The sequence below is a fragment of the Marmota monax genome, unplaced genomic scaffold, assembly GCF_021218885.2.
Source record: "Marmota monax isolate L192 unplaced genomic scaffold, Marmota_monax_Labrador192_F-V1.1 WCK01_AAM20220418_F8-fsc00001, whole genome shotgun sequence".
Taxonomy (NCBI): domain Eukaryota; kingdom Metazoa; phylum Chordata; class Mammalia; order Rodentia; family Sciuridae; genus Marmota; species Marmota monax.
The window spans coordinates 59,412,396-59,425,222 of record NW_026693777.1 but is presented as its reverse complement, the minus strand read 5'-3'; the positions used below and the strand labels follow the sequence as shown (position 1 = coordinate 59,425,222).

The following is a 12,827-nucleotide window of genomic DNA, read 5'->3' as shown; positions in this document are numbered from 1 at the left end:
AATTGGTAGCAGGCACAGGGTTAAATGGAACACTAACTATATGAAAGTGTGCTAAAGGTAGTTTTACTTGTTGGATTGTAGAAGGAATTTGATTTTTCTTTAAGTCATCATTTGTGTGATTTCACAAATGTTAGGGACCTATAGATGCTGGTGGCATCATGAAAGTTATAGTATATAATCTTGCTGATAGGATGGGGTTGCACATGAGGGTAGTTTGACTGCTGTATCACCACTTACCTTTGTCCCATTTGGTCCTGATAGAAGTCCAGACCTTGTTTACTTTGGACCAGTTGGAGCAGGTAGAAGTCCAGGCCTTGGGCCTAATATAGTGTCCAACCTAGGACTTACTCCAAGAAATAAATAATGTTGAGCATCTCCTCATTCTTTTGTGTTGTACTGGGTTCTCAGCTGGATGATGCACATCATAAATTTTAACAATAGCCTGGGCACAGTGGAACACACCTGTAATCCCAGCATCTCCGTAGGCTAAGGCAGGAGGATCACAAGTTCAAACCAGCCTCACCAATTTAGTGAGGCCCTAAGCAACTTAGCAAGACCCTGTCTCAAAATAAAAAGGGCTAGGGATATGGCTCAGTGGCTAAGCAACCATGGGTTCAATCCTCAGTACCAATCAAACCAAAAAACAAAAGTGAGTTAGTTGGGGAGGGATATTATTTCTGTCAGAAAAGAAGAAATTACAATGTAGTTTCTCAATCGTGATGTACAAAACAAGCCCAAAGTTAGATTATGGAAGCTAGTGTAAAATTTCAGTTTTCTTAAAACACTCTGTACCTATCAGGTTATTGCTCCAGTTTTGTCACTGTGCGTTTGGAAATCTTGTCCTCCTGGCTCATGGTATTTAAATTTATAAGCAGATAACATTAAACATCTAGTGCTTTCATGTTATATGGCCTATAGAAACAGTATGGAGTAGCAAAGTTATACCTTTTGCATACCCTTCCTCTGCCTCTTGTTACCTGTGTGTCATATGCCATGTTGCCTCATCTCTCTGAATCTCACAGTTTTTAAATTTTATAGATTTGGCTTTTGGAACCTCTATGTTCAGCAAAAGAGATAACATTTAAGCAGCTGATACATTGTAGCCCCTGGAAAACACTAATGGCTTCCAGGAGTGAAAACAGACTGGGTTTAAATTTACTAGCTTTGTAATCTTTATTAATTTTTCAACCTCCATATTCTCTTTTATGAAAACATGTACATATATAAAGCATCTGTCTTAGTGCCTGACCTGTAGATGCAGCTTAAGCTGTAGTAGTGACTGCTGTTGTTTTTGTTGCTGGAGTGTAATTTGATTTTCCTTTAAGTAAAGCAAGTGGGACTCACCATGGAGTGCACATAATATATATAGTTTGTCATTACGCTGAGGGCTGCCTTTTCAAGATAATGTCTATGAGTTGTGTTTATTACCCACTCCTTACTAGAATAATGTCTTTTAAGCAGGTCATACTAAGATGTAGTAAAAAGAATTTAGGACTAGAATTGAGAGACCTCATCTTCCTCTGCTAGTTAGAAGCAAGCTATTTAACCTCTGAGACTGATTTTCACTTTTGTAAAATTGTGATAAGCTGCTCCATGTACCATAGGGAGTTTGGTAAAATGAAGTGCACTTTTAAAAAAAAAAATGCTTTGCAAATTGTAAAGCAGTTTTTGATTGCAAGGAGTAGGTTTAGCATCTGTGAATGATCTAAGGAGTTCTCCCCAAAGCTCTGTTCTATAGGTTATTTGATGGTACATTTATGGAGGAAAGAACTCCAGAGGTTTTTTCCTGGTACCAGGAATTGAATGCTGAGATGCTTAACCGCTGAGATGCTTAACCACTGAGCCATATCCCCAGCCCTTTTTAATATTTTGTTTAGAGACAGGTCTCACTGAGTTGCTTAGTACCTTGTTAAATTGCTGAGATTGGCTTTGAACTCATGAATTATAGGCATATGCCACTGTTCCTGGCTTCCAGATTCTTAAAAAGTTTGTTTTCCCAAAAGATAGCATCTAAGATTTTTTTATTATGATTTTTTTCCCTCTAATGAGAAAGAAGAATATAATGAGCTCTTTCTCATCTAGTACTCATTCCCCTCCCCCTCCACACACACACACACACACACAGGAAAGGGACAGCTTTACTTTTTTTCCTTCTTCTTTAATGGATTACTAAACATTTTCTTTATTTTTTTTCTCCCTTTACCCTTGTTTTGCAGTACTGGGGACCGAGCCCAGGAGTATTCTACCACTGAGCTATGGCTCCAGACCTTTTTATGTTTTTAATTTTGTGACAGTGTCTCACCAAATTGCTGTGGCTGGCATCAAACTTTCCATCCTCCTGTCTCACCCTTCCAAGTATCTGGGATTACACACGTATACCACTAAGCCCAACTTATATACACTTGACGATGAATAGATTTTCTTAGCGGTTGCCCTTATAGTAACTTCTAATTTGAGACTAATTTTAGACTTTTGCACAGAATAACAGATTTTTTTGGTGGTTGTGTGAAATTCTAACATAGAAATTAAACTTGATGACACAGGGAATGAAATAATTGTAAAATTATTCTAAATAGGAAGTTCATACAACACTAAACTCCACACTTTTGGTTCTCATTTGGTTCTCACAACTTGTTGGGTACTACTCAAGTAAAAGGAAAATCTGTTCCTGATCTTGTTTTTAACATACCTGGAAGGACAGTGACCTGTTTCCCTTTTATCACTTATTCATGGAAAGGGTTTTGAATTGGGAATAGGTGAAAGAGGTTGGGTGAGACAAGGGAAAGGGAGATATTCCTTAACTTAAAAAAAAAAAAAAATTTACCCCATCAGCTAAATTCTCTACCTTAGGGGTCACTGAAGCCTGAAGTAGGTAGTACTGTCAGTGCCTGCTATAGGCAGAGTGGGGGAAAGTTTATTATTAGTTGCTAGTCTCAGGAAAGAATGGCCATTCATATTTCAAAAGAAACGGAAAATTTTTTTTAAAGTTTTGAATACTACAGTTCCAGCAGCTGTGCTTTTTGACCACGTTTCTGGCATTTTGCTGATTTCTAAGTAGGTTTTTATGGACTAGACTGAAGACATAATAAACTTTTAGCGTTGACTCTGTGAAAAGCTTTTTGAAATGTGGATAACATATTTAAAGTTAAACCAAATTGCAAAGTTTTGGAGATGTGGGCTGGGCCGAGAAAGTCTAGTCCATCTGGAAGCTATCAACAGTTTATTTTGAAATTATTTCTACTTTTCTTGAGTCAGTTAAATCAGTCATTATGTTAAGTGACCAGCACTATTCATACTAAGGCTTTTGGAGAAATACATAAAATTAGCATAAAAGCAGTCACTGTATTTGAGGACTTGCTTTTCTGTATTGGGAGGCAAAATGTCCTATAAACAGTACAGAGCAATACATAATCAAGTTGGATAGAAAGGTGGAGATTAAAGTGGGAGAATTTTATTTTAGAGAAACCTTGTTGAAGATTATTTATGGTAATACAAGTCTTGAACTTAATTAGCTAGCAGGTATTTGGTTATATATACTTGATAGAACACCATTGAAAGGTACTGCTATTTCTGAGAGAAATGAAGATAGAGAATTCAAGTGGTGTAAAGGAAAATATACCATATCTGTTAAGTCAGTTGAGATGTTGGGTTCATATGTTAGAATTGTTGGCATAGCTTATTTCAGTAAGACCACATGGATTTGTATATAGTTTTGGTTGGTTGTTTTTTATTTTATTTTATTGTATTTTATTTTTTGGAGGGGGGACAGCTGTGACCAGATGGTTTATAAGCAGTTGGCATTAATTTTGTTACCTGACTTTGGAGTGGAGAGTGAAATTGCAGAGTAAAATTGGAATGGTTTTTGCTCTTAAAGTGGTAAAATATTGGTTGTTAGCCCATTTTCCTTCTTTCACAGGTAAAAAACAAGAAGCAGATGAGTTGAGTGGAGATGCTTCTGTGGAAGATGATGCTTTTGTCAAGGTAAAGTGTTAATTACTCAGGTTAAGTTGTTTATTTTGAGCCTTGTATTTTGCATGATGAATTTCATGCATTTTACTTGAACAATAGACACTGAAATAAGTGGGTTAAATAAAAATGGAGACTTATGGAATATTGTCAACCTCATTTTCTGTCAATTATATTTGAGAATTATAATAACTTACTTTAGTTAGATGACACATAAAGCTAAAATAATACTAAGTTTATTCCATCTTTTATATAGAAATCTGAGAAATAAGGACCAAGGGAACAGCTCTAGGAAAATTAGTATGCTAGTTCCTAAACAGGGTACCACTATGAAGGATATTGGTGATTTATATTTTATTTGCTCATTGTATTTAGCTTTTGTATATAATATTACAGGACTTAGATCAATGTAGACCTTAAAATGGAGAGAGGAAATTGCTGATATGTTGCTACTTGGTAAAGATCAAATTAAGAAACTAGTTTTGCCCTTCAAAGATAAGCAAGCCAGGTCCTTTTGGTGTAAAAAGAATATACTTCAAAACTGACCAGCCAGAAGAATAAAATTATGTAGTTATAATTGGGGCTGTGGCAGTTCTGTGTAATGTTGGTATAAAACAAGTTATTTTAAATTGTATTTGGGTTTTTATTTTGTTTCATTTTAATGAAAAATGATCTACTTACTCATTGTTAGGTCTTAAATAATGTGACATTTGCAGGTATTATTTAAGGAGCATAGTTTCTCTTAAATTATGTACACTTTTATGCCCATATATTTTGTTTCCTTGTGTAGTTAGTCCATATTGTCATAATGTCTCTGAGTGTTTATGTGCTCCACCATGAAGTCAACTCATATCCATTCACCCACCTGTCTTTCCTACCTCACAGCTCTCTATCTTACCCTCTCCACACACACACCACACAGCCCACACTTTTGCTCCTTTTACCTTGGGGTGAGGCATGGAAAAAAAGAAGTGTTTGGTTGAATAGTTAACCATGAAAGCAGGTATTGCCCAGGGATCATTAAATTAATGATTGCATGTCTATAACCAGCTTTTGTTTGAACTCTTAAGAACTATTCTGTATTCTGTTATCCTTGTGGTATACCTTTCATTAGGTCAAATTTTCTTTCTTTTCTTTAGTTGTCTTCACTAGTAAGTGTATGATTAATCGAATATTATTCTTACACTGGAAAAACATTGTGATTTTGTAAAAAAACCTTTTAATTTTCAAATGTCTTTCAGTTTCTTCAGTTTATAAAAATGTTAGTCATTTGAAATGTTACAAGGAGACATAACTTGTTTGGAAGAATAATTGTACTGCCTCTTATATGTGCTATAAAGGATGCCTTTGTGTTATTAAATGAAAGTGGTCATATGCCTACAAGAGCAAAAGAGCTTTTTAAAAATCTGATTTGAATATATCTTCAGTTTCTTTGTATTTCTTTTTTCACTTTGGAGGTGTTTCACTTTTTTCAATTTTAAGTTACAAATTAACCAGCATATATGTGATGCATTTGACAGAAATTAAATGAATTTATTTTCTCGTGTCCCAGAGTTGATAATTTTGAAATTTATATAATAGTGGTGAATAAACATCACCTACTGCCTAAGTAGATAGTATAGAAATATATTGGTTCTGTAAATAAGTGAGGAGACTGGTCAAATTTGCCACTTCAGAATACCTGAAGTTCCCTTGTTAAATTCCCTTGATTTTTTTTTTCCCCCCTCATATTCTAAACCATTTCAACCTCCAGTGTTCCCCTACTCTATGATGAGGTTGGTCAAATCAGAGAGCCCTGCTCCTTAAGCAATCCATATCCCCAAACAGTCATATTCCTCCATGTACACCTTCCTTGCTAAGAAATTTTGTTCCCTCACAGCAGTTGAGCTTTGAGTAATTAGCAGTCCTGCCCCTACCCTGCCCTTTCTGCCTTTTAACTCAGAATAGGAAAGGAGGAAGAAATATTCATTGTTTTCAACCCTTTCTCTACAGTTAATTAAAGATGAAAGTAAGCAAATGGCTACTTTTGTTTCTACCAAAATGCATAAACTTCAAGGGCACAAAGACCTTCCTTTACAGAGCTACTCCAATATATATTAACCCCCCTGCCCACCTAATTTGAATTGTTGCACAGAGAGCTTCCAAAACATAATTTTTTTTTTTTTTTGGCGTATTTTTCAGGAAGAGCCATTGATAGAACAGTTGGGAGTGCCATATTATTAATCAGAAATAAACTTTGTTTCAATATATAAGACTTCCAGGGACTTTAACATTAAAACAGACTGTGACACATGGAGAAATTAAGTCAACCCTTTGAAGCCATATCTCTGGAGTACTTCTAGAATGTGGCTTGTAAATATTAAATAACTGGAACCTAGATATCTCTAGTAGCAATTCAGTTAGTGTGCATTTCAGTGTGATCTCTCAGATTTATTGTTTAATGATCTTGATACTAGACCTGTATTTCTAAAGACACGGTTAATATGTAAGGTAAAATTACTGAGCTTTAACTTTGGGAATATCAAAATATGATCAAACTGACACATTTAGAGATGTAAATTACCAAAAACTTTTGGTGGATAGCCTACACTACTTTGCTTCTAGTTGTACCAAATTTTCTTACCATTAAAAGGACTGTGAATTGGAGAATCAAGAGGCACATGAACAAGACGGAAATGATGAACTAAAGGACTCTGAAGAATTTGGTGAAAATGAAGAAGACTGTGTGCATTCCAAGGAGTTACTTTCTGCAGAAGAAAACAAGAGAGCTCATGAATTAATAGAGGCAGAAGCAATAGAAGATATAGAAAAAGAGGACATCGAAAGTCAGGTCTTTAGCCAGTTTTGTTAAAATATGACACCAATAAATTTTTAAGTAATATATATTTTTTTCTACTTCAATTTGGAAGTCTCAGAATTAAAAAAAAAAAGAAAGAAAGAAAGAAATTTTAAGTTACTTACAAATTAACCAGAATCCTACCACCTAAGGTGATATTTTAATTTTTGCTTATTGCACATAAATTTTTACATAGTTATCATGCCATAAAGTTGCTATTTATTCTATATTCTACTTCCACATAACATATCATAATGACTTCATAATCCATGTGTTCTACCATAATTTATTAGACTGCTTTCTGTGTGTCTAATAGCTATTCCTGTAATTTTGGCATTAAGTTTTCAGTTTTTTTCCCATGCCGCTATGAATGAGTATACCAATTCATTCTGATATTGTCAACATTATTTGGTGGTGGATTCTTCTCAACCCCGCAACACTTTTTGCTATTTCAGTAGGTATAAAAAAGCTAATTTCATGTGCATTTTTTTAGTTTAATATCAAGAATGGGAAATTTAAAGCAGATAATTTTTCAGATCTTTTCATTTGAAATTGCCATTTTTTCCTGCTTTGAAGTTACATTAGTTCATCTTACGAAAAATCAATGGATTAGGGAAGTCATTGCTACTAATATTCATACTTAAAACACTTCCTTTCTTCCTAGCCTAGTGAATAAGGGCTCAAAATTTTTCTAACTAATTCTGTGGCAATGTGACTTATTTTTTATGTTGGTATAAAAAAATGTAGTCTGAATCTTACACATTGACTTAGTACCCACAGTATCAGAACATGAGGCAAATGATAATCAGGTATAAACATAAAAGAATTCTCATGTTTCCCAGATGTTTTGTAAAGCAAAGCTATTGTATACCCTTTTACTTAGGAAATTGAAGCTCAAGAAGGTGAAGATGATACCTTTCTAACAGCCCAAGTAAGTTTACATTTAGTCCTATGAATTTGATATTGTGGGTGGAAGGGCTTGGAAAAAGAATCTTATTTCGACTACTTAATTCTTTAATTGATTAAAAATACCGCATTCAATTTAATAGTTATTTATGTGGCATATACAAATTCTTGGTAGCTAAAATTTCTCTTGCCACAAATGTAATTGGGAGTTATGAGGTTTCTGTTATTTCCGAATTTAAAAGTTCTTTTTGAAATCCTTTTGATTTCTCCCCACCCCCGTAACTTTGGTATAAAACTAATTATATAAAATATCAATATCCTTTTTAAACTTATTTAAGCTTTGTTAATTTACCATTCCTAGGATGAGCTTAAAGTAAGTGATTTTAAAACTCTCTGTGCTAGACATTTACTTGGTTGTGTGTATGGTTGTACTTCAGTGTGTGATAAAATTGGTTTTGCTATATGTAATATACATTGTGTATATTTAAACAAGAGTTTCCAAGTTTATATGCTTTAGAAAAAATAGTGTTCCGGTCTATTATTTCTTCTCTGTAGTATTTACTAGTAACTAGTATTTAGAGGGGTTCATATTCAGACTGCTTAGCTCATTGCCTCTGGTCATTGCCTTCTTTAATACAGTTCTCTTGCCTTTATACACAGCCCCAGATACACAGAGGCTGTATTAACTATCTGTATTTATTGCAGTAGAGAAGAAGAAATATCTTTGTTTGGAATATTCAGGAGGGAAATAATAGGACTGTTATCCATCCTATCCACAAATGTGTTCAATTCTGCATAATAATATATGGGAAAAATTAACTTTCAAGTTGGGGGAGAACCCTTCCTAGATTACTTATTTGTAAAAAGGAGAAATTGAGCTCTTTATATTCTTTTGACAACTAGTCAATTCCCATTTAAGCACCATTTCTTCAGTTATACAGGTTGCAGGTTGTGTGATAGAATCATATCTAAGGATCCCCATTTACATAGTAGACCATTGATTATAAACTTTTTAAACAAATGGATATGAAGTATCTTAAGAAATGGGTACCATTTTCTAATTTCTACAAATTTTTATAGGATAAAGATGGCCTTGTTACCATCCCATCCTGATAGTGAAAGAGTAATTATTTCTTTGGAGAGGACAAGATTTCATTATATTGTATCAAAAAAAAAAAAAAAGGGACCTTACATCTTTTGAGTTTTCTTCAAGTAAAATAATCTTTTTCTTCGTTATAAACAATATATAGTGGAACATCAAGAAACGTGCGAATGTATCTAGATTCCACCATGATCTAATGCTTTTACACACACTTCCTGAATATAGTAATATGTGCATTATGTGATGCTACATGAAGAGTACCCATTTATCAGCTTCAGCTGTTATCAACTCATAGTCAATCTTATTTCCTGTATACTTCTATTCGCTTTCCCCCTTGTGCAATATTTTGAAACAGATATATTATCCCTTGAAAAAGTTCAGTATGTATCTCTAAAGGAGAACTCTTTCCTTTCTATATAATTCCTAATATAAAAATGTTTATTTAGACCATTAAATATACGTTAGTATTTAAACATTCAATCAGCCATGCCCTCTTCCAAATATAAATAAGATCTATGCATTTTAATCTTTAGTTTTTCTCTCCATTTTATTTCTTTCCACTATTTTACTGATAAAATTTATCTGTTTATCCTTTAGAGTAGAGGTTCACAGTTTTTCTAAGGACCAGATAGTAAATATGTTAGCCTTGTGGGCCAAATGATCTCTGTCACAACTATTCAACTCTGCTATTGTAGCATGAAAACAGCCATAGGCAGTATGTAAATAGTGGGCTTGACTGTGTTTTAATAAAAATATTTCTAAAAACAGGAATCTAGTGTGGTTTAGTTGTACTGTAAATTGGTAAGATCTAAGACTTTTTATCAAATTTTGTCTGTTCCTGTTTAAAAAAATAATAACTATTTTATAAGTAGTATTATATTCTTTAGAAACACATAATATCTGGTTGTATCTTTGTGATGATGATATCAGTCATTATTGATCCATATCTCATTAAGGATTACAAAATGGTAATGTGTTAATGCCATCATTTCTTTATCTATTAGCTGGAATATTTCTAGAAAGAAAAACTACCCCCTAGTCTGTTTGGTTACCCAGAAGTATAATTTGTAAAGGAAAGCTAGGATATATGTCTTGATTCTTTCCTTTTACTTAACAATTTTCAGAATAATGAACAGTGACCAGTGAGTTTTGAATTTTTTCTTTTTTCCCCTTCATTTTGAACTCAAGAATTGAATATAATTGATGTATAATTAATGTCCTTCTAAGTTGATGTCTATTGCCATTATTATCCTTCATAATGTTCAAAGTGTTCCATCTTAATGGTGTGATAGCCTCTTCAAGTTGGCTCTTGAGTCCTTTCAACATGATTTTTGTAGTTTGATTCTTATTTTCTGATATTATGTAAAGATGTTCCATTTCCTCCTCCAGACCTACAGGTAGCCAATTCTTCCTTTTAGCTGTAATGGTATTTCAGGACAACAATCTCGTTATTAGAGGTGTCCATTTTTACTGAGTTGATCATTGTTTCTAGGCTTTTTGAATGTATAGAGCAATGGAATGTGTTGGGTTTTGTCCATTTTCATTTGTGTTTACTTTTAAAATAACATCAATTTTTAGTTCATATGGGTACTTCCAAGTTAATCATTTCCTGCATCTCGTAGTACACCCAGGAACAACAGTCTTAGAATGATAAAACCACCACCAAATTACTGAACATAATTTAAGGATTTTTTTTCTAAGTTATATTTGTCATAATGATGTACCCCACTAGGGATGAACAGATTAATGTGTTTTAGGCAAAAGCTATAAAGTCAAAATCATGAGACAATATTTTTAAAAAGTCTCCTAGATGATCACAGCAGTGCATGCCTCTTATCTCAGTGACTCTGTAGGCTGAGACAGGAGGATCATAAGTTTGAGGCCAGCCTCATCAACTTAGTGCAACTTTGTTTCTAAATAAATAAATAAATAAGGCTGAGGCTATAGCTCAGTGATAAAGCGCCCCTGGTTCAATGCCCAGAAAATTGGGGGGGGGGGTAGTCTGCTTCATATGATTCCTTATTGTCCCCTTATTAGTAACTTTTTAAAACTTCATGATTTATTTTTATATTATTTGCTTTAAAAATATAAATAAATAGTGGTTCTGTATAGGGATATCTCTGTTTACAACTAGTTCTCAGGCTTTGACTTTGAAACTTAAATCTTAGGCTTTAACTTCTAGGTGCAGTGCTTAGTAGACTTTGGATCAGATTCTACATCTATTAGTTTAATTTTGTGACTTTGGACCAGTTCTCTTAGTCAATTTCTATGTCTATAAAGTAAAATTTTAAATTTTACCTTGCTAGATTGGTGTAAGGATTAATCCTAGATCCTGGCACATAGAGCATTCGCAATTAGTACTTATTTATAGTATTGTTTTACTAGTTTGGAAGGTATCAATTACTTGAGAATTTTCTGAACATTTTTCTTTTAAGATGTTTTTGCTTGCTTGTACTTTAATTCTTAGAAGTTTGATGTTGACTTAAAAACCTCTTCAGTCTTCAATGATCACAATATGTGTATCTCTTTTCCTATTTGCCTTTGGCCCTACCTAATGTTTCACTTACCTGAAGTAAAACTTTTTTTTTTTTTTGGTCAAATGACATCAATATGCCTTTCAAAGCCAGACTGTCCTTTATCTTCATAAAGTTTTCTCTAATGTCTATCTCTCCTATGTTGTGCTTTACTATACACAGAGAATTTTTTCCATCCATCTTAATTCTTGATACATCTTGTATCACACGTGATTGCTATTTTTTTTACAGTTAAATTTGTCTAGATGGATGATATAACACAAAGTAAAACTGTTTTAGTTAAATAGTGATAGAATAAGCACCTATGACTCATAATGCCTAGTCTTTGGGTATTCTTGTCACTAAATAAACCCCTCACTAGTCAATGTTCTATTGTATGTACTTAATGTTGAAGTTAAACCCTTTAAAAACATCAGTATCTTATACTACATGTAGTCAGTAATTCATATCAACAAATATTTATTGCTTATGATATTCCAAGCATTTTGTATTTCTCATAATGTTTAGCATATAGCTAAATACATGGCAGACAGTTGCTGATTTAAGGTTATTTTAAAGGTTTATTCAGTCAATTTGAATACAAGTCAGAAGAAGGAGAATCATCTTAGCACATAAATACATATGTACTTATAGCAAATATATGTACCTGGACTTATATCACATATATAGCACATATATGTACCTATATCACCCTGTATCTAGGAGGAGGTAGTATAATGGGTACTCAGTAAATACTTGATAACTGAAAAATAAGTTTTAGTATTGCCTTTTGTCTCTTAGTAGTCATTGCTGCTGCTAGGATGAAATAAAAGTTAGAAGAGCTTTGCATTAAATCTTTCAGCATAGCATATTATATCATTTAAAGAGGAAAAATTTCCCATTTTATTTCTTGGTTTGTTTCCTTATTACAAGGAATTTGGAGCTTATTTAGAATTTTTGCTTAACCTTAGTAGTGCTGTGCTTACTGTACTACACAATAAAATGAATATGTACTTAACATCTGTGGTTCATCTTTTGTACTAACATCAGTTGTTTTTGTGCCTCATCTCCATTGTAGTTAGTTTTGTTTCCTGACGGCTCCGTTAGGCCCTTTTCTTACAGACATTAAGAATTTGTAATAAGGCTTATATAACCATTGTATAGAGAAACTGAAGTTATGAGATCCTACAGAAGATATGTTGAGTTATTAAGATAAATATCTAAAAATTCTTCAGCAAAGTAAGCCAGACTTTACCAGTTACTTTAGCAACTAGAAATAACATTTTTTAATTGGCAGGAACTACAGGAAGAATTTTGTTTTTTACATCATAGTATTTTAAGTTTTTATTCTTTCAAATATTAGCAAATAATTTGGTCATCCTTTTGTTGAACCTAATCAGTGATACAGCTCTAAAAGAATAATGCAGAGCTGGGGATATTTTTCAGTAGTAGAGTGCTTGCCTAGTATGCGTGGTTCAGTCCCCAGTACCACTAATTAATTAAT

The 12,827-nt window shown here is 33.4% G+C and overlaps 1 protein-coding gene across 6 annotated transcripts in view; it reads left to right on the top strand.

Annotated features, from left to right (window-relative positions):
- Sltm (SAFB like transcription modulator) overlaps positions 1-12,827 on the top strand; it is a 45,341-nt gene that overhangs the window by 8,080 nt on the left and 24,434 nt on the right. For 2 of the 6 annotated variants that reach the window (XM_046460885.2, XM_046460884.2), the window contains exons 3-5: positions 3,917-3,981; positions 6,599-6,796; positions 7,686-7,733. In XM_046460885.2, the coding sequence (XP_046316841.1) occupies positions 3,917-3,981; positions 6,599-6,796; positions 7,686-7,733 (311 nt within the window). The remainder of the gene's footprint in view (positions 1-3,916; positions 3,982-6,598; positions 6,797-7,685; positions 7,734-12,827) is intronic. The other 4 variants (XM_058584844.1, XM_058584842.1, XM_058584845.1 and 1 more) reach the window with 2 other exon arrangements.